General features: G+C 40.5%; 6 protein-coding genes across 8 annotated transcripts; 3 read left to right on the forward strand and 3 right to left on the reverse strand.

Moving 5' to 3' along the window:
* The first annotated feature begins 68 nt into the window (after positions 1-68).
* Positions 69-3,130, forward strand: LOC140765119 (ATG8-interacting protein 1-like). Of its 2 annotated transcripts, none has more exons than XM_073104045.1 (3): positions 69-134; positions 851-1,626; positions 2,749-3,130. In XM_073104045.1, the coding sequence occupies exons 2-3, from the start codon at positions 871-873 to the stop codon at positions 2,854-2,856; spliced, it is 864 nt and encodes a 287-aa protein (XP_072960146.1). In that variant the 5' UTR covers positions 69-134; positions 851-870; the 3' UTR covers positions 2,857-3,130. The 2 variants fall into 2 exon arrangements, with proteins under 2 accessions (XP_072960146.1, XP_072960147.1); XM_073104046.1 differs by having other exon boundaries at positions 78-134; positions 856-1,626.
* Positions 3,131-3,647: 517 nt separating this feature from the next.
* Positions 3,648-7,058, reverse strand: LOC140765716 (pheophorbide a oxygenase, chloroplastic). Its single transcript, XM_073104930.1, has 7 exons — positions 6,481-7,058; positions 6,077-6,312; positions 5,849-5,975; positions 5,357-5,493; positions 4,818-4,977; positions 4,231-4,509; positions 3,648-3,996 (listed from the first exon to the last, which is right to left on the reverse strand). Exons 1-7 carry the CDS (start codon positions 6,895-6,897, stop codon positions 3,742-3,744), a joined length of 1,611 nt encoding a protein of 536 aa, XP_072961031.1. The 5' UTR covers positions 6,898-7,058; the 3' UTR covers positions 3,648-3,741.
* Positions 7,059-7,859: 801 nt separating this feature from the next.
* Positions 7,860-8,895, reverse strand: LOC140764459 (expansin-A16-like). Its single transcript, XM_073103040.1, has 3 exons — positions 8,658-8,895; positions 8,258-8,576; positions 7,860-8,169 (listed from the first exon to the last, which is right to left on the reverse strand). Exons 1-3 carry the CDS (start codon positions 8,893-8,895, stop codon positions 7,860-7,862), a joined length of 867 nt encoding a protein of 288 aa, XP_072959141.1.
* A 1,110-nt stretch (positions 8,896-10,005) lies between these two features.
* LOC140765763 (zinc finger protein ZAT5-like) lies at positions 10,006-10,746 on the forward strand. The gene has a single exon (XM_073104987.1). It carries the CDS (start codon positions 10,047-10,049, stop codon positions 10,692-10,694), a length of 648 nt encoding a protein of 215 aa, XP_072961088.1. The 5' UTR covers positions 10,006-10,046; the 3' UTR covers positions 10,695-10,746.
* An 840-nt stretch (positions 10,747-11,586) lies between these two features.
* LOC140765101 (uncharacterized) lies at positions 11,587-16,528 on the reverse strand. 2 transcript variants are annotated; one of them, XM_073104018.1, is made up of 12 exons: positions 16,305-16,528; positions 15,662-15,842; positions 15,518-15,580; positions 15,305-15,410; positions 15,064-15,168; positions 14,913-14,989; positions 14,714-14,843; positions 14,180-14,252; positions 13,494-13,685; positions 12,709-12,829; positions 12,104-12,328; positions 11,587-12,028 (listed from the first exon to the last, which is right to left on the reverse strand). In XM_073104018.1, the coding sequence occupies exons 1-12, from the start codon at positions 16,379-16,381 to the stop codon at positions 11,969-11,971; spliced, it is 1,410 nt and encodes a 469-aa protein (XP_072960119.1). In that variant the 5' UTR covers positions 16,382-16,528; the 3' UTR covers positions 11,587-11,968. The 2 variants fall into 2 exon arrangements, with proteins under 2 accessions (XP_072960119.1, XP_072960120.1); XM_073104019.1 differs by lacking the exons at positions 14,714-14,843; positions 14,913-14,989.
* A 17-nt stretch (positions 16,529-16,545) lies between these two features.
* LOC140765100 (probable pectate lyase 5) lies at positions 16,546-21,370 on the forward strand. Its single transcript, XM_073104017.1, has 4 exons — positions 16,546-17,020; positions 17,106-17,991; positions 18,062-18,267; positions 21,080-21,370. The coding sequence occupies exons 1-4, from the start codon at positions 16,683-16,685 to the stop codon at positions 21,303-21,305; spliced, it is 1,656 nt and encodes a 551-aa protein (XP_072960118.1). The 5' UTR covers positions 16,546-16,682; the 3' UTR covers positions 21,306-21,370.
* The last annotated feature ends 331 nt before the right edge of the window (positions 21,371-21,701 follow it).

A 21,701-nucleotide genomic window follows, 5' to 3' on the forward strand; every position in this document is an offset into this window, starting at 1 on the left:
ACTGGTTCGGCCGGTTTCAGATTACTTCCCGTTATAAATTAGCCCCTCGTCGAGTCCATTCTCCGCCAATTCTTCTCCCACTCCTCTCTTTCTCTCTCTCTCTCTCTCGTAGATTTGCTCTCCGATTGTTCAAGGTAATATCGATTTGGATTTTCTTTATTTCTTTAACTTTCTTAGCCTTTTGTTCTTGGTTTTCGTCATCGAAATTAATTCTCGTTGTTTCAAGTCGAAGACCGAATTGTAGTACGTCAGTACGGTGACTTGTGATAGTTCGATTCGTGGTTTTGTGACTTTCTGTGATTTGTTTGCCTTCTTGCGTTGATTCTTATTGGTTTCTCTTGGGGATGCTTGGTTCATGGATTTTGTTGGAAATCAGGGTTCTGCTGTAGTAACTTTTAGTTTCTTTGGATTATGGAACTTGATTGATCAAAAGATTTGATTTGAGTAACTGGGTAGTTAAATGATTCGTAGTTTTCTCTAATAACCGAAGGTTTTATTCCATTTTATCGGAAAAATTGAGAAAAAGTTCCATTTTGATGATAAAATGTTTGATGTAGACTAATTCATCAGATCATAGATTAATTTATTTTAACTTTGAATACGCATTCTTTTTGTGCAATGTTTTGATCCATTCCCAGTGATGTGTCTTGTAATCTTGTTATATTCCCATGTCAAAGTCAATAATGTCTATTTCTATATTTACATGGCCATTTCATGTATCAAATGGTCTGATGTTTAGTGAAGGTTGGATTCTTGGAAATGGCGGATGGATTCAAAGTCAATAATGTCTATTTCTATATTTACATGGCCATTTCATGTATCAAATGGTCTGATGTTTTCTGATGTTTAGTGAAGGTTGGATTTTTGGAAATGGCGGATGGTGAGAAAGTGGCCGAAGAGGTGCCCTCTCGGGGAGCTGACTGGGAGGTTGTGAATCTTACACAATCTACTTATACTGATGCGCCAGCTCCAGATGAACAGGAATCTTCTGACGCATCGTCATCGCCGTCGTCTACCAATGATTCTGTATTCCCCCCAAGTCAGCATGAGAATCTACCAATAGTAACCGAGTTTACTGAAAATCCCAGTGAAAAGGAGGCCTTGGAGGTAAGTTGTGATGTGAAAGATGATGGTGTATCAGATGCAACATATGAGGAAAACGTGCAGGAAAAATCTGACGCTGCTGATTTAGATGAAAGTCAATTCGTTGAGAAAGCGAGAAGCCTTGCTATTGATGATATAGAGTTTAAACAGGGCAAGGGGTTGCAAGGGATGAACTTGGTCTCTGAAGAAGAGGGCATCTATGTTGATCCTGAATTTAGTGTTGTAAATGCTGGAACTGATAGTAATGTTGATGAACCAACTGAGCGCAGTATAGAGTCTCCTCTGCAGTACGCCAAACTGGATGAAGAAGATAATAAAATTGTTCCTAGCTGCCATTGCCCGTGTCAAAGAACGTGGAAGAGGTGTGCTGAACGTTTATATCTTCAAGCGAAGGAGACAAACACATTCCGTTCTGTAGCAGTGGCTGCTGCCATGATGGGGCTCGTAATTCTTGGGCAGAGGTGGCGCAGAAATAAGTGGCAGCTTCACCAACCGACATGGCAGTTCAACCTCACCCATGAGGTACTCTTCTTTCCATCATATTAAAAAAAGTCATTCTCTTCCTCCTTTTGAGAGTTCTTAGTATTGCTACTATTGCATTTTCTTTTCTGCTCTTCCAATTGGTCATTAGCAAATAGCAAGTCCGTTTTGATTGTGTATAAATAAATTGTTCTACATCAGTTCAAGATTAGGTTTCATGCTTCGTCCTCTGGGTTACTCCTTTTTGTTGTTGTGGCAGTCTGGCATTCATTCAGACTGCATGTTGAACTACTCAGGTTATTTGCAAGTCTCATTTTTTATTTCTTGAATCATCTTGACAAATTGTAATTTTTTGCTTTGGCCATGTCTCTCTCTTATCTTGGCTGTTTTAGTGCCATTTTTTTTTCCTTTCCATTGCTCTTTGCTTTGTTCTTTATGCTGAACTGAGTTATGTTATTTAGTCTGATATAAGAGGAATGCTGGGTTGTGGTAGTGCCAAAGGATGGCTACCAGAACCATATAAATGCATCATAAGAAGAACAAATTAAGTTTGAAAATTATTTAATCATCACTAGAGAAACATGTACTATGTCTATCTCTGTCCATGTCGGAATTCTCCTTTTGTCCTCAAACTATGTATCTACTTTCATTTGGAAATTTCATTGTATATGGTGGTGTCTTGTAGTTGTGATGAACTCACATTCATCCAAGCACTAATATTAATAATCAGAGTAATCATGTCGATAGCTAGAGTGGTGGTTTTACTTACTGATATGGAAAATTATTATTGTTCTCTAGAATTTCTTTAAACCCTTCCTTTTTGAATTATTGAATTTTCGTTGTCATCTTATTATGACTCGATTGAATGCAGCAGTCTCTTGTGAGTTTATCTGATATTTGGGAGAATTGCTCTGTCGGTTTGAATAATGCTCTGCATGAATTGGATCCTCTCTTTTCAGTTTCTTTACTTTCAAACAAGTTCTTGGTCTAAAGCAGTGGTGGACCAATGCGTATTAGTATCGATGACATAATCGTATCCACCGCTTCAGATGCATGTTATGACAACTTGTATCTGTTACTGCTGTTGCCATCTATAACTTGGGAATTATTCTCCTATTCTTTCTCAAGTTTATTCAGTAATTAAAACTTTTGATCACTTGACAGAGGATGAGCAAGTTACTGGGACCAATCACTCGGTTTAAGGATGTTCTTGTTGGTGTCCATCAACGCACTCCACTGCTTGGAGGTGGTGGATTCATTTCGAGCCTCTAAGTTTGACGATGATGGTGATAAGAAAGCATTTCTGGATGAGAGGGAGATGGATTTTGAATAAAATGCCTTTTTCATCTGAGGATACCACAGTTTTACTGCTGCTATGATCAGGCTTGTGTTTGATTGTTTCACTATGAATTCTATTTCTCAATGTGTTGTGAAATATATTTTTGTCTATTTGCCTATTTGATTGATTGCATAACAATAAAGAACCATGTTTTGGGGCCACTTTTGGTTGTGTAATAAAAAAAGAACATGATAAGAATTCTTCTTCTTTTTTGCCTTCTATCTTATCCATTATGTTTATCAGTTTATCCCCATTTGGTTGAGAGGTGTGAAATATTGGTGTAATTATTACTTGGAAATTGGAATGAATTATTGTTTGATATCATATAGAAAAGGAACAATAAACTCTTCTTGCATTCAGGCCACTGGGCTTATTTGTAGAATTATTTTAAATAGCTTTAAAAATTATAAAAAAAATTATAAAGCAATATAATTGTATTTCTTCTATTTTAGCCATTTTCAACTAATATTTAAGTTTAGGTAGATCAAATTATATATTTATATGACTTAGTACAACATCATATGTCAATTGCACTTTTAATTTTAAAATTATAATTATTTTAATTGTAGGACTAAATTATCTTTAAGGTAAATTAATAGAATAGTAGGTGATTATGGAAAAAACAAAGACCAACCCAATCGGTTGGCAGAAATCCATCCAAGTTGAAATCAGATCAGATAGTTCTGTAACTTCCCCAGTTATAACTACTGAACAAATTCAAGGGTACACCAAAATTATTGATCTCCTACTAAATTACAAATATAAGTGTGACTGGCTAAAGAAATTTTACTCTACAAAAACAAACTCATGAACTGTTTTCAATCAATATTCGCATGCACATAATCCACAAACACAAAGTTCTTCTGGAGCTCATGCATTGCATACGCCAAAGAGGCGGTCGCTACAGCAGCGCCTGCCAGCAGAAGCCGGAGCTGGATTTCTGGAGGAATTCCAACAGACACGCAGAGAAGCACAGTTGCGCCGATAAATAACTTCTGCAATGTCTGGAAAGAATCGTAAGCTGCTTTGCATGACGAACACTTGAGAGTGTGCTGCTCATATCTGTCTAACATCTGCATAAGTGGAACATCTGCTATCAGCTTGTTTATCGCAAACACACAAATGAATCATGAAGGAAGAAAATTGTATAAAATGGTTCACATAAACTCAACAGCAAGACATAAATTCGACTTGAGAAACATTTGATGGCTTTCTGCCATGCTCAAACTTTATAAGTGAATGATAGGTTCTTTGAAGCATATAATGATGAGATAACGACACTAGATTTTTAGCAAGCTAAGATGTACCTGACGTTTGGATAGGACCGTCGAAGGCAATGATTGTTGGTTGGCATAGCCAAACCATTCAGGTTGGCTGTTGCCATATCTCTTCAACCAATTCCGGAATGCCAACACCAAACGGTCTGCCTGTGTAGGGGTGAATGTGATTTTTGTGTACTGCTGATTAACATCAGCAGAAGATTCCATGGATTTCGAAAGGAATGTCTTCTCCTGACCTTGGAGGACAATCATGTCACCATCATAAACCTTATTTGAAGTCCAGTGCTCGTACCACCTGGGGACTAGCTGCATCATCAGAAAAGAATATATGAAGTAGAATATTCCTGCTTGTGATAGATCAAGGTATAAAGGGAGAAAAAGAAATAAAGAACATAGATACGACTGAAATTAAATACACAAAAAATTCTAATTCTGACTCTCATCTATTTATATCTGTCAGTTCAATATTTTGGATGCAATTACAAGTTGCTACAAATTTAAATTGCAATACAGTCAAGGTTTGAACATGCAGGAACATGTCAAATGATAGATGAAAAATAACTCAGTTAGAGTTCATTACTGGTTGGAAAAATAACTCAGAATCCAGTTTCTACCTGCCACCATGCAGACCCTGGCATTGTAAATTGAAAAAAGTTCCGAGCACTACAAACAATAGAACGAGTCTTCCCAGGAGCCATAGGCACATTGAAAGAACAAATCCATATGACCCATTTCTGCTCTCCAAAGAAGGGCAGCTTCGTGTCTATCTCTATTCTGGAATAACAAAAGCCAAGAAAAGAAGGCTAGTATTAGGAGATGAATTGGGATGCATCTTAAGTCAAGTTAAGAGGAGAAATTGTGCTTTCCCCTTATAAGCTTTATTATGCAGTTTGCAAATTTACTTTTCTCCATACAACTTACTATAGGATAAAAGCACAGAATGATTAGTTTAACTGAACAGATCATGGATCTGGTAATGGAAAATATTCAGGTAGTAATTATGGCCTTATGGGTCGAATATTTTAAAAAAAAAGCCTACTCAAAATACACAATAAGCGGACAGAAAAATATTTAAGTCAGTCATATATATTTTGAACAAGACCATAAAAGAATTAATATAAAATACTAATATAGGCATCAAGCCAAGACTCACTTGTTCAACGCATAGCAAGGGGCAATAAACGTTGCACTGATACGTGGGTTCCCTTCATTTGATCCAGAGTATCCCCAAACACCACTAGATTCCAACTTAAATGGCAAAGGTTTGGCTCTATCCCTCCGCCCAGTGACCTGTTAAGAAAAGCATCCTAGAAAATTAAATCTATATACATAAACAGATCTAAAACTATAAACAAAAGGCCTTCATCAACCATCTGTTCCACCAGCAACTATAACAATTGATAGAAGTGGTGCTGCTCCAAAAGTGCTGCTGTTGAAAGTTAGTGGCACATGTTTACAAATGCAGGTAACCCAATTTGTCATGCATTATGGAGGGAGGAATATGACAAGCAAAGCATTGGAAAGCTACATATCCATGAACTATCATCGATTCTTTTAATCACAAAGGTAATCACAAGTTCAGAACAGACCAATCAGCAGAAACATTGCAATTGAATCGTATATTGGTTGATCTACAAACAAGTACCTTATGGTGTGCGAATTCAATATGGGAAGGATCAGATACATTCTCCATCAATGTATCATAGCCGTAGAACAAGTCCCTTTGGATTGACACCGTCGAGAAGGCTGGATTGTCAAGATCTTCTGGCAGCCTAACAATCAAATTCATCAATCATATCACCAAGCTGAGTTCAATCCAATGCATAAAACTAAGAAACAACAGTTACAGCTACTATGTTTCAAGCTAACACACATGGGAGGCTTGGTAGCCGCCGCCTTCTCCCATCCCTTCTCATCTGGCCAGACGAAGAGCAATCCCTGGGAAACAAGTGTTGGAAATTTACTAACACAAGCTCTCGGCGAACGAACCGCCCGGGCCTCGGGGCCTTCGGAAGCGGCCTGCGGGATCTGGACACAAGAACCCGTCCCATCGAAGGACCAACCATGGTAAGAACACTGCAAGCATCCATTCTCGTCGATCCTTCCTTCCTACCCCAAAACAAAGAAAAATATTCATGAACACTCAAAGGTTTTAGCTTTCGGCAAAATTAGCGACGCGCACACACCGAAAGGATTAATAACTTCTTCAAGATCCCAATTTTGTGCAAAATCAAGAAAACCGACATGGGAAATGAGATAAAGTTCGGATCTTTTTACCGAGAGGGGGGCGAGGCGGTGAGGACAGAGGTCGTCGAAGGCGACCCAGTCGCCGGACTTGGGGTCTTTCCATAAGACGATGTCGCGGTTAAGGAGCTGGAACGGCGTGGGGAGCCGCGGGTCGAGGTCCTCCACGAGGGAAACTGGGTACCAGTGGTCTCTCCACGAGAACTTCTCGGAGGAAGAGGCAGAGGATGTTGCAGTCTCCTCTTGTTGGTTCTCTTCCTCGTCGTTGACAGGGGTCGTCGGCGCCGGAGAAGAAGGCGCCGCCACTCGTAGGACCGGCGGCCGGCGGCGTCGGAGGTGGGAACGAGGAGGAGCAAGAGAAGAAGGGGAAGTAGCAGTAGAAGAGAAGAGGAGAGGGGGTCTGGGAAGAGGAGTAAGAGAGAGGGAGTGAGGGAGGAGTGAGAAGGCCATTTGGGTCGGAGGAAGTTTAAGCGTTTAATTGGTTAGAGAAGAAGAAAGGTTGATCTATTAATATCAGGCGATGACGTGAAGAATTGGAGGGTTGAACGAGGAAGAAGGCTTTGGTTTGGTGCGGAATAGTGGAAGATTTGGAATCGAGCAACACGGCATTAATTGTGTGGTGTAGCAAAGTTGGCCAAGAATTGAGAATTATGTATGAAACAGGGGGAAGTCGCCGGTTTTGGAAAAGAAAAACTAGAATTTTTATCTGGGTGGTTTACAAGAAAAACAAACACGGTTTTCTTTTTTATCATTTATGATCCAATTTTGATTCTTTTTTTCCTTTCAATTAAGATTTGTTCTTCAATTTTACCGTTTTTGATGTGACACTAGAGAGAGAGAGAGAGAGAGAGAGACATTTGCACTATTTTTCTTCTTTTTCTTCCATTCTACCCAAGATACATGCAAGCTATACTTCATCCCACCATCCATCCCCTCTTGGGAGGATTTAAGACTCGTTTAAAAGGTTTGATGAGATCGATGGAGTTAGATTTTGTAGTTAGGGTGCCTAATGTCAATTCTCGAAAAAGTACCTAGCTTAGCACTTCTGGATCGAGATTGACTCTCTTATCCTCACCAAAATTATTCTAAATGTTGCTCTTCAACCAACTCGGAGCATTATTGATTCGATTATCTCAGGCATACTTCACTAATGTCTTCAATTTGTTTTTTTAAATACAGAGAAACGTAGGATTATATGAATCACATTTCAACTTAGTACTTCGTTAGGGATACCTCATCCAGTACAAAGTTATTCTCCCACTACAGTATCATCTATAATTGGTGTATAGCTTGCTGCTGACCAAGCTCGATCGCAGATACGATGCCATCCTTCCATCCATCGCTAATTAAGGAGTTTTGATGGTAGGAGAAGTGAAGGGAATAATCCAAAGTAATTCACTCTCTTCTTAAGCTTAAGCCTTGAAGTTTTTGCCTTCGTAGGTTTGGCCAAACTGCCAATCCCGAGGGGTGATGTGCCAAGAAGTTGATCTCCGACCATCACTGGTTGTCACCCTGAAGGTCAGAGACTGGCCAGTTAAGTCCTCGCCGGTTGCCCAATATTGGCCCCAATTCCGGGTCAGCATCGTCCACTTCAGCTTGTTTCCTTTCACCTGGACGCTGTGGACGTCGCCGGCGCCGGCCACGTTCCACACGAGGATCAGGTTGAAGTAACGGTTGCCGGTGATCGTGAATCGTATGCCGCCTTGCTTCTTGCATGGGACCCTGATCCAGATGATTCAAAAGTAACTTATGCCGTTAAGTAAAAATGTGCAGTCTCTCATATGACAGATATAATTATTGAGGTTTTCACCTGCGATAAGCCACCGGCACGATTCCGGCCTTGTATTCGGCTATCTGGAGATAGGCCGGCATGGTGAGGTCAAAATGTGTGAGCGGCGGGTTGCACCACCCGCCATTGTCGCTCGCCAAGTAATAGTTCGGCGGACAGAGGTTGGTTCCTGTGACGAAGATGGACGGCTGGCCGGGCTTGCACCATTGTGGTTCGTCGACGCACTTGATCTCATAACAAGCTCCACAAGTGAGTCCATTATTGAACAGAGCTGTGCTCAATGCAGCAGTTTGCAACCCATACCCCTGGCTCACCGTGTCCTCATAACCACATGCTCCAGCTGCAATCAATAAATTCATCAACAAACTTAGCTTATTTATTTCTATTATATACTTAGAAGCTGATCACAGAGAAATGTTACCCGTGGTTTGGGAGCCGTCGTTGCCTCCGTAGAAAGTCGCATGCGCAGAACTCCATCCACTGGGCGTAAATTTGCCATGCCGACGCTTGAAGTGATGGAGACGAGAGTTGAAGCGATGAACGCGGCGTCCATGCCGGATTATACCTTGGTGGTGGCCACGGCGAGCCTCAATGAAGGGCGGCGCGAGTGCTAGTAATGCTAATATGGACACGATGAGGACGCTCGTGGAGGAAGCCATGGCGCCTCGGATCACTCGTAGTGGAGAAGGTAATGGTAATAAGATAGCAAAATTGAATGGTTTTGAACTTTTTTTTGCCACCTTCTTATACATATATATATATAGAGAGAGAGAGAGAGAGAGGCTATGTTTGGTCTGGTCTTTGTTTAGTTGATCTTAAAATTTAGGAGGTTTAGAGTGATTTGTGGGGGGGAAGTCAATGGAAATCCTCAGCCCTTCTCTCGAACCTCCCTGTCCAACTACAACACTTCATATTTAGATGATGCTTGTTATTTTGACTGTATTGGTGAATCTCCACAGAAACTGCGGTTTAGGTTCCAACTTCCAACCTGAATTAACAAAGAGTAGTTATTTTGCATGGCATTCAAATTCAATGCCATTTTCTGGTTGCTATTGGACTTGGGCCTCTAAGATCTTGGGCCTAGAAGGCTTTAGAATCTCACCAAGAAGGAAGGAATAAGGTGGAGGACTCTATCCATGAAGGTGGATAAGTATTGAGTATGGCGGTAGCAGCATGAGCTGAGAGATAAGTATATGGGGAGGTGTTAGCTGTGAGGTCACTATCTTTTGGAGGTTTGGATGCCAATTTGTTGTCCACCTATTTGATACATCTAACAACGCTAACAAGTAATAGTTCCAACTCCCAGGTGGGACTCTTAACTGCAGCTACATCACCATACTTGGGATTGCCGCTCTCTACATTGCCCACATTGCCCTTAATTTCCCATTATCAATCACTAGTATATATCAAACTCCCCACTACTGTTACGCCTAATTCCATCGTATTTAATAGGTACGGCTAACGGAAGTCAGTGAGTTGTTATCATTATAGAGTAAATTATTGTTTTAACTCTTGAACGAGTATATAGAAAGACTTGATTACTTCTATACAAATATAGTTTGAAATGGTAAAAATACTTTGATCGTTTAACAATTTATTTATAAAATATTGATGAAAGTAACCAGCAAGTGTCAACTGTCAAGCAAACTAAACTCCGGAATTCCCAGATATAACTTCATTCCAACTAATCCTCAATTATTCTTCATTTATATAATAAATCCTCGCATTCTTTCTTGTTCTGTTTCTTATAACAACTACTATAGATTAAAGTCTAATATATATACATATACATATATATATATATATATGTATGGAACTCCAAGAACTCATGGTCTCCTCCTCCTCCTCTCCCTCCTCCACCAACGACGCTGATTGCATGCACGCCGTCACAGCCGTCGTGAAGAGCAAGCGAACCAAGCAGCACAGAATCCAATACTACTCCGCCGAGGAAGATGAAGACATGGCGAATTGCCTCATCCTCCTCGCCCGAGGCTGCAACCTGGCGGCTAGAAGTGACTCCTTCGGGTGCAAGTCGTGCAGCCGAAGCTTCCCTTCCGCCCAAGCGCTCGGCGGCCACCGCGCCAGCTGCCATCGTAAGAAGCTGAAGCGGCCGCCGGCGGCGGTCATGAACGCCTCAGCGAGTGAAGAGATGTTGCTATACACTTCGGAAAAGTCAACGCCAGCACCGAAGGTCCACGAGTGCATGATCTGCGGATCGGAGTTCAACTCCGGCCAGGCGCTCGGCGGCCACATGAGGCGCCACCGGCCGTTAGCCGTCGTCCCCGAGAGCCAAGAGTTAATTATTACCAAGGAAGAAAGGAGCGCTACCCACCTATCTTTCGATCTCAATCTCCCCGCGCCTCCGGACGAGGAGGCTTTCACGTGCGCCGGTGGGCGGCCTTCCTTGTTGTTCCCGCCGTCGGAGTCGGCGTCGGCTTTGGTGGATTGCCATTATTAACGATCTTATTAATCGGAAATTATATATGCGGCTCATATGCGAATTATTTCTTATAGTTCTTTTCATATATATATATATATGTATGTATATCATGATTCTGGGATGCAGTGTATATACTACGTTTGTGTAGATGCCAAAACGAGGCAAGTCGACCGTAGAGGCCTCTCTCTCTCTCTCTCTCTCTCTCTCTCTCTCTCTCTCGTCACTTGGGTGTAACATCGAACCTGCCACGTGGCCCCCAACCCACCTTGGTCTCGTAGTTATATAAGGTAGCTGCAACTGTGTGGAACCTTTTCATTATTGTGATTAATAAGCACAGGGAGAGACCACACTCCACAGCAAGCAAGGAGGTCGGATGTGACGAGTTGTTTGTGTATTAATGCACAGATGTATCTTAGTCACTACTTGGATTATTTCAGGACCAAATCATCAATATAATCATTAATCACCAACTGTGCACTTGCCTTATCCATGCCCATCCAACCACAATTGGATGCTTAGATTTACAAGCCAAGCAATTCGTCGACCAAACAGATCCTGTCTCATCCCATCTCATTTAGCCCTGAATTGTTCAATGAACTGGCAGCCAATCACAGACTTTACTGCAGGAAATTTCTGCACACATAAGCCACTGCCGAAGACCCACTACTAGATTTTTCTCCCCATCTCATATTCACACAGCGTGCGACATGAGAAGATATACTGTGCACTTCCTATTATTGATGTCAAGTGGGCTGCGCAAGTAGTTTATAGTCGTTGCAGTCACTTAAATTGTCCATTGGCATGCCGTATTCTAACGGCTTTTAGTGAGAGGATGAGCTAATAGGGAAGGGAGAAAAATATCAAGTATATAAGAAGGCCACAATTTCGAAGGGAAACAGATAAATCAAGAGGATGTCAATGCTCAAATATTATATTAGTGATGAACGTGACGCTACGTTGCTACATACATTCCATGATACAAATGCAGGGTATATAAGTGAAGCCCACCTACATTTTTAGCCCATCCAACTCCAGTGACAGTATCAGCTTAGAATAGTATACAAATATAAAAAAAACTAAACAGTAGAAGTAAAAGCCTCAGACCAACCTCCACTATAATCAAAACCCAAAACTGAAAAAGCTGACCACGAGCCGGCTAAATACAACATCAGCACCATGTGTTCACACTTCGCCTGGACAACGATAAGTATATCCCACCACATATCTTCTGTATTTAGAGATCTGAAGCAACATAATACTTCCCTCTGAGAAAAGAACAGATTGCTTATGTGCTATTCTGAATTCCTTCTGGGAATCATGTTTTGTAAAAGATATGAAGCTTTGTTCCGAACCTGAACATGAGAATAAGGTTGTTAGTAATACATAGAATGTGCATCTTATTTAAATAGCAAAAGTCATTTTCACACCTTTGATGCATAAGATCTCCAGTCTGTGCTAGTAATTTGGCTGGAACAATTCCGAAGATACTTACACCACATGTCGATAATTACAGGTCTTTCTTCAAACAGATGAGAAGATAGAAGAAAATTATCTGCTAAGACTAAATAAATATACAATTTGAAGAAGTTACAGCTTTTCTCCTTCACATTCGTTGAAATGAGCAACTCCAATGTTTCTTTAACATCAGTAACCTACACAGGAATATACACACTTCTTTTAGCTTATATAATGTAAGCATCTAAGTATGAGCATTTGTCATACTCTGGCGACCTACTTAAAATTAAAAACAATGGAAACCATTCCATGGTGTCATGACGCAACCTCAACACAAATTTTGCTTCACAAGAGGGTTTAATATCTTGCATTCTTCTAGTTAACCAAAACAGTATGATGAATGAAATAGTGACTGAATTACCTCTCACAGATACCATTTCCAACAAACCATATCAGAAGAATCCATACAAATATTAATGCACTAGAAAGATGAAGTGAAAGTAATTGTAGCTACAACAACAATTACCAAAGGCAGTTTAATTGTTCACTCTTAAAAGTTGAAACAGGTTGTGCTCACCTTCCTATCAAAGCATTTCATGAGTATTTGAAGGGCCAATTGACTTCTGAGGTGCTTACTGCGATTGTCAACTCCAGTAATGCATTCAACAATTCTCAAGCAGTTGAGGTCCTTTGGGACTCTGCTTCACACAGTAGACCGAAGATATCTCAGTGACCAAAGAAACAAGAATCAAATATCTCATATCTATTGCCATATAAGTTTCAATAAAAGAGGAAGCTCATCAGTCAATAATTTTGGTGGCAAGAATTTTAATAGGATTGAGGCTGCACTAAAGAAATTAGACTTGAAGACAGGGTATATAAGCAAAAGCTTGAAAGTCAAACCACAGGTAAGGTTGGTAGTGTGCAGTAACATAGGATGGCTCGAGCAAGAAACACCAATTTTCTATAAAGGGAAAGCTTGAAGAGAGTTTATTCAAATTGAGTTTGAAGTTAATTGTGTCTCTTTGTTCTCTAGGCAAATAGAGAATCTGAGGAAGAATGGCAAAGAACTAGAAAGCTTGAAAATCAACAGGATTAGATATTTCCAGGCAGATAACAGAATGGTGGAGCTTTGGAAAATCCAAAAGATAAATCAATGATTAAGAAGCATTTGGGTGCTCTCTTTCTTTTTGTATTATTTGAAATTGTGATTCTCAAACACAATAATTTCTATATTTACCAAAATATTCATCTAGTTATTGCATTCAGTCCATTAACTAATATGGGTAAGTTCACCTGATACCATGTTTGAATACAAAGTAGATACCAAAAGTTCTTAGCTTTCTCGCAACCAGAGTTTACCTGTGAGCAATAGATTCTGCTACTTTCATGCAACTGACGTTCCATTCACTCTCGCTAAAGAAATATATAATAGATTGCAAACATGCACTCAGTATAAGTGCCAAGCCTTGTAGTTGACGGTCCAAAAAAAGGAAAATAACTATGATAAGAAACTCCTCTGCTTCAGATGTAGAGAAGATAGGTCTGACATTTCTGTAGCAAGAACAAAGACCACATATTAGACAACAAAAACAACATTTAGGCAAACTTTAAAACTACACGAGAATTAATATTATCATACTGATCGTTAGCAACAATTAAGCCTTCTCCAACTATAAACAGCAAGAGTGCAACCTGAATTTTGGAAGGCTAAATGGAAGAACCTATCAGTTACAACTGAAAACACCACGAGAACTCAATGTTGTAGATTCATACCAAAGAAAAAAAAACACCCCAAGAGAGTAAATAAGCAAATAGCAACAAAACTTCTTAACTCTAGTTGGCTGGCAACCCACAGTAACCCAAAAATTCCATTAGATATGAATAGTGTCAAATGAGAAATTTACTAACAATATTCACAAAAGTGTGGGCAAGGTGATGTTCAACTAACAAATATGTGAACCATTTAACTGTAATTTGATGTTCAATATCTATGGCAGCATGTTGTGTAAACTGGCCACAACAGTTTGGTAATTCTCCACAGTTACCTGATCTGACAACATGCAGATAGAACTCTTATCCATGAACTAATGTTTCCTGGAGGCCCTTCACATAGAGAATCTGAACGATGAATAAACAAAGACTGTTACAACACTCACTGACTTGCTACTAAATTTTATTGATAGTAAATGTACCCTAATAACTGAACAACTATTTGCACAAAATTAAAGGCTATGTAAGAAAAGACTAGGCAAACAGGATTCACAATTTTAGTAAGACATCTTTGTTATTGCTTAAAAATCCAAAAAATACTATTATTGCAAACTGGGAGGAAAGAAAGGAAAAGGAACAAAATTTGATTGTGGGTACTGACAAAAAAATCATATATATGTATATATGTGTGTGTTTGTGTGTGTGTGTATTTCTGCAAGCTGCTATGTGACCTACAAGTTCAACTAAGCAATAATAATAATAATAATAATAATAAAATAAAAAATCATGACCTCAAGTTCTTAGAACATTTTCGTCAGTGTCCATATACATAAGCTACTAACAAATGCAAATGATAATTTGGACATAACCTGTGGGAACATCTTGGGAAGTTGAAGAACAATTATAAGATGTATCGTATAAATATCCATAGGTTATTAGAGCATCCTGCAATATTGAATAGCTAGGAAACAACCCAAGTTTCACCAATGGCTGATCACCCTGCAAATTTAAAAGGATTTAAACATAGTGCACCAAAGCAACCAATATACACCCCCCCAAAAATAATACCTTGTTTTGAGATAGAAGAATTTTACACCAAAAGTCACATGCAGAAACCTGCAACTCCTCATTAGGAGAGTAGAGCACTGATGGCTAAAAAATAAGGATATGATAAGATAATCTCATTAAGAAAGCCATAGCAAAAGATTGAAGGACCAACTTTTTTGAAGTGTCCATGTTGCAATAGGATCTTCCACGAAACCAGATCTGAATGCCAATGTTGAAAGCCATCCATTAATCAACAATCCTTCCAGGAATGTGTCCCCTATACCAGCATTGTCAGAACTCAAGTAGTTAAAAACATATAAAAAATAAAATCTCTCCAAAATCCTATAAAGCAAGAAGAGAAATTTATAAAACCATAAAATGTTTATACTATTAACAATGATATAAATATAGACCTTGTCCAACATTCACATCAAAAGCTGAAGTAAGCTCATTCCCAGAGAAAGACTGCAGAAGGTTACAGTTTCCAAGCCCTGAGAATTCCGGCACCGGTGGAAGTTTCTGTGACTCATCATAACAAAGAAGCAATCAGTTATGACAAAATCTAGCACTTTGTGTTCAATAAAAGAACAACACTGTTAGAATCAAAGCAGATTTTCTTAAGAAACCTGCTGCCCAAAAACTTTCTGACCCCACAGGGAAACATCATCTTCAGTATCTATCTCATTTACCTGTAAGTAGAGGACATATCAGACAATTCACAGAATAAAAAGAATCAAGTCAAACAGGAAATCAAGGTTTAGTCTACTTGCTTGTTTCTGACAGTTATTAACAAACTTGCAGAAAGTGATCTCGTTTTCTCGCATCTTTTTATCTTCCTCATCTGAGTTATAGGCTTTGGATGCATTTGACCGTTTAGACTTGCAATGAACAAACTTTTTCTTCTCAATGCAATAATCCGTAAGAAGATCATCCAGACCAATAACCTTTCTCCTGCAAACGAATTTGATGTAAGTCGCCTTCCATTAATAAAGTATTTGTATGTCCAATCTGGCTATCAAATTTCAAGCTTTTCATTGCTATTGTATCCCTATCTAGCGAACAAACATCGTTAGTCGGATTAAAGATATTGTACTAGGCAGCAAAAATTTAGCCACTGTTTGTGGGATTAAATCACAGAAGTTGCATTACATACATATCTCGCCACGATTTCTCTAGTAAGAAAGATTACTAATTTCAAGTGGAATCGAGCTTTCCCGCTTCTGATGGATATCAAGTATGTGGAACCAAATAAGGAAGAATCAGAACGATAACTCCCATCACCCGCATCACCCTTACAAATCCCGAAAACCCTCAAACGAGGCAGATCCGGAAGTGAAAAGAAAAAGGAAGGGAGAAACAATCCTTGCGAGGAAATAAGACTAAGGGCTTAGGGTTTTAGAGGCGAAGACCAACCTCCTCTTGGTGGTGGCGCGAGTATTGCTGAGGAGGAGGTCCTCCTCCTCGAAATCGAGGGGGTCGTCCATAACCATTAGCTTGCTGCTCGCTTCCCCGCTTCTTGGAACCGCGCAAAGGCGAGGCTTTTCTCCGGAGGAGGAATCGAGGAGCCTTTCTTGCGGGAAGCGCCAAATAAACACCCTCCCTGGTTTGGATTCTTGTAGTGCTTTAACGGGCCGGGCCGGGGCCTGGAAGAGGTTGCAACTGCAAATATAATCCAACTAATGCCCACAGTTTCTCGTTTATTACATTTTAACCATTACTACCTATACAATTAAGGCTTAAATAGTAAATCGCATGGATTAATTTGCCAAAAATAGAAAAATAATTAGTATTATGTCTTCCCTCCTCTCTCTCTTCCACACTTCCCCAAATCTCACCTCCCGTCCCAACTCTTTACAGGTCTACTCCGTCGTTCAAAAAGCCCTCCTCTTCTTTTATCTACTGCACAAATTACTAGCATCCCACATTTCCCCCCCAAAATCCACCTTCTTCCTCCTAATTTCCACCATCAAAATGCTTTCCCTCCCCTTTCTCCTCCTCCTCCCGACCTACATTCTCATCCTTCTCCTTCCCTTCCCCTTCCCCACCTCCTCCTCCTCCCCTTTCCCCAACTCCTCCTTTCATCTCCACCCACTCCCTGACCCCGACTCCGTTGTCCTCGAGGTCCAGAGGTAGTAATCCCACTTCCTCTCTCTCTCTCTCTCTCTCTCTCCCACATTACTTTCTACGACTCACTCCCCTTTCTCTACATTTCAGGAAACTCGACTCCTCTCGCCGCCGCGTTCTCTCTTCGTCTTCCTGCTTCACCGGGAACCCGATCGACGACTGCTGGCGCTGCTCGTCCTCGGACTGGCACACCGACCGGCAGCGCCTCGCCGACTGCGCCATCGGGTTCGGGCGAGGCGCCGTCGGCGGGAAGGGCGGCCCGATCTACGTAGTGACCTCCTCCGCCGACGCCGACCCCGTCAACCCCGTCCCCGGCACCCTGCGCCACGCCGCGATCCAGGAGGGCCCGCTCTGGATTGTGTTCTCCTCCTCCATGACCATCCGCCTCTCCGAGGAGCTCCTTGTCAACAGCTTCAAGACCATCGACGGCCGCGGCGCCGAGGTCCACATCGCCGGCGGCGCCTGCATCACCCTCCAGTACGTCTCCCACGTCATCATCCACAACATTCACATCCATGGCTGCCGCCCCGCCGGCAACGCCAACGTGCGCGCCTCCCCCACCCACTCCGGCTGGCGCACGAAGTCCGATGGCGACGGCGTCTCCCTCTACGGCGCGCGCGACGTCTGGGTCGACCACTGCTCGATATCGGAGTGCGCCGACGGCCTCGTGGACGCGATCATGGGATCGACGGGGATCACCATCTCCAATAACTACTTCTCCAACCACGACGACGTGATGCTGATGGGCCACAGCGACGATTACTTGCCGGATTCTGGTATGCAGGTCACAATCGCGTTCAACCGATTCGGGGAAGGGTTGGTCCAACGGATGCCGAGGTGTCGCAGGGGCTACTTCCACATAGTAAACAACGACTACACCTACTGGGAGATGTATGCGATCGGTGGGAGTGCGAATCCCACCATTAATAGCCAGGGGAATCGATACACTGCTCCGTCTGATCCCAATGCCAAAGAGGTATCTTTGTAACCAGGTTGATTTGGCGAAGTGAACAAATTGGTTAATTAATGAGTTAGTTATATTGCAGGTGACGAAGAGGGTGGATGCACAAGAGGGTGATTGGGACGGATGGAATTGGAGATCGGAGGGAGATGTGATGGTGAACGGAGCCTTCTTCGTGCCGTCCGGCGACGGACTGGGGGTCAAGTACGGCAAGGCGTCGAGCGTGGATCCGAAGTCGGCGAGCCTCGTCGACCAGATCACGCAGAACGCCGGAGTTATCGGTGGACCCAGGTGCGTATTGCTACTACTAGCTTTCCTTGTCCAGTCGTCTTACTTTAATCATGAGTGGGTCCCATTACGCCGTTTGCCTTTATAATACATAGCCGAACGCGTGAAAGTCTCTTTGGATCAGGTGGGATTGAATTACAAGTTGTTGTTACTACTAATTTCATAGGACAATTAAGTTTCTACATATGCTATTTTGAAGATCACAGAGGGAAGTGACATTGTGAGAACACAAGGGTCTTCACCATAGGGTTATATGCTTGTAAGGGAGAAGCAAACTGGAAATCGATCATTAAGAAGCAGGGTTATGGGATTTTATCTGTGTGTTCATAACCGTCAAATGTGCACGATTGATGTAATGCAGGCATCTTAGGTCAGGTAGCCTCGACTGGCGGACTGAAACCGGGTGCCGGAAAACCTATATATGCTAGTTGTTGGGTGGTATTTGGTCATTTGTTGCAACCTAAGCAGTCTTGTGATATGTGGTCCAGTGGGAAACCAAGGCTGAATTGTCAAAGGGCTTTCAATGAAGCTTAGCATTATTCTCTCCGTTTGAAACATTGGAGATGGTGGGGGAGGAGTAAAGATGGGGAGTACCATTAGGAGATCATTTTATAAATATCCTTCATGTGGTTTATCCTATTGCTTTTCCCCAGTCTGCCTTGGTAGCCTTTGTCCTTTTCCTTTACTCTTGGACCTTATAAGATTCGTAATGTTTCGGTAAGTTCTTCTATTCTTTCTACTCTATAGTTTTTATTTTGTTTATGCTAAAGGTGTAGTCCAGTTTGGCCTGTGTGTGTAAAGGAAATGGTGGGCCTAGCTTGCCTCCATGGTTAAATAGCACAAGGTCTATGTGGGTAAGAAATAAATACACGGATGAAACTGAACAGAACGAGAATATACTGTACTTAAGCTTATCTATGTAGAAATTAGACTTAATTATGGTCCCAAACAATAGCTCGACTCTACTTTATACACTTGTCAAATGGGTCTTAGGGAATCTGCTCTGTGCCCAACGGTCGATAACATTCCGGGCCCATGTCAACAGCCAACTTTCCTTTTGAATAGTAAAGTTGCACTTCTTTTTTCCTAGTTCTATTTAGAGATCTTTACATAATTGCTATTAATTTCTTTTAAAATATCATACATTCTTTAAAATATCATAACAATTATAATTATTGTGCTCTTTAAAAAAATAATATTCCGTTAGTTCAATCTAATTTATTATGATTAAAACACAAGTTAGATTAAAAAAACTATTTGTCCTTATGTAAATTATATAAAATAGTTTATAAGTTATCTGATTTTATACTCAATATCATAGTATAACAAAATATATCTTTTATGTGAGACAAAAATTGAAAAATATTTTATATTCTAAACTTAAAAAGGAGAGTTCTTTTTATCATTTAATGTGTGTTTTTAAATTTAATAATAATCTATTAGGAATATTATGTTAAAAACTAAACATAATAATAATTTTGAAAGAATTAAAAGATTTTAGTGACAGTTATGTGAAAATCCCTGAAGCTTACAGTAAATAGAAAGAAAATGTTGTATATATCTTATAGCAACTGCTTAAGACAAGGAAATGGTGACTTATTGGTGGGTCTCACTACTGTTAAAGATAAGAGATTGGAATCCTATTCTATGCATAACCATGCAGATCCCCTGGATGTCTTTTTCATGAGGGTGGTAGTATGTTACAAATTATCTAACTGGTCCTCATTGGCCAGCTAATTTGTACCTTTTTGCCAGCAAATCTTAGATTCATTGGTACTTAACCATCTTCTAAAGTAGGAATTATCTTTACATAACACAAAGTTGGTCCTGAAGAGTAGTCATGGACAAGGATAGCATATCTTAAGGGCTAATTTGCAGATCTCCTGGAGGCGCGAGTGAGTTCTGAGTGCAGGGAAAGAAGAAAGTATTTTTAGTGAGGTCCGATGAATGATTATTTTCACATACCTTGTGTGTTTTTGTTTCATTTCTAGAACAAAGTTGCATAGCATTATTTTATCACTTACATTGAAGCCGTTACTCCAGTTGTTTTGCTTCAAAGCATGATTATTGCTTGATTCATTATTAAATTATTAAACATTTATGAAGAAAAGGACTTAATGGATCCACTATCTTTCTTTGTATGCTGCGATGCTATTATATTGTCTGCGTTTGGATAAAGAGTAAGTATAATGAGGGCTATACTTATATAGTATCCAAACAGCAGTCTATCTCAAAATTAGTTTAATGATACATATTCCTTTCTCCTCTTTTCTTTCATCCAGTTTTTATATTTACTAAGAAAATTCAGTTACTATTTTTCCCTTGAAAAAACATCAACTATTATTTTAATTCTTCTCTCTCCTCTCCTCTCCTCTCCTCTCCTCTCATCTTCTCATTCATCCACTATCAAAGGCATTTTGCCCATTTGGCAAAATATCTCTTAAATTTATTGTCTTCTTATGTTACATCAAGTATAATTATTATATCATTATATTGATTTGCATCCTGTAAACCTATTTAAGTTAGCTTATATAAATTTAAGAAATAAGTATAGTTAAACTAATTTAGAACTCATACCACATTCAAATACCACCTAAATGTATGTGCTATTATGTATGTGGGTGAAGTTTTTTAATCTTGTAAATAAAGTGACACCAATGGAGGGTTAGATCCCCTCCCCTTTTATGTAAGCATATGTTCTGCTACAGGTAAGCTTGTCTCAAAAGTTGCTGTAACGTATTTCTTAGAATCAAACTCTTTAGTTCTGCCGCATTTGTGACAAATCTTGAGGAAGTTTCATTTCAAAATGTGACAGGGATAATGGCGACGGGGGTGGAAACTCGGGGGTCAATTACGGTGGAGGTGTGACTACAGCCGCCGGAGGCGAGGGCGGCAGCAAAGGGGGAGGAGTGGGATTTGGGTATCTTGGTATGGTGTTTGCAAGTGGTGCAGAATTGCCTCCCTCCCACTGCTACTCCAGTCTGTTCTTAGCTATCACTCTAGTTATTGCCCTCTTCTCTCTATGTGTGCATCCCTCATAGTACTCCATGATGAACTTAATTTATTATTTCAAAATTTACGAGAGGAAAACGAAAAAAAAAAAATTAACGGGACAACATGACTTATTCATACTTTCCTGGATAGTAACTGGCAGGATTTAAGATGGGATAACGATGCTTAGAAGCACATCCAGACACATCATCACATGCCAACTGTATGGTGTCTTTATACATCGCTTACTGCAGTATAAGATTCACTAAACAGTCAGCATGCCCATGTTCAGACACATATCAATGAAGCACATGGCTTCCACATTGTTGCATCACATGGATGCATGTTAGAGAACACTTGGATTCACACTTATTCGTGTAACATTGGTGACAAGGAGGGTATTAAAGGTAAAATAATCTAGATGCCATGGATTCCTTCACAAATGT

The sequence above is a fragment of the Typha angustifolia genome, chromosome 8 (assembly GCF_048772165.1).
Source record: "Typha angustifolia cultivar Huaian chromosome 8, ASM4877216v1, whole genome shotgun sequence".
NCBI classification, from domain to species: domain Eukaryota; kingdom Viridiplantae; phylum Streptophyta; class Magnoliopsida; order Poales; family Typhaceae; genus Typha; species Typha angustifolia.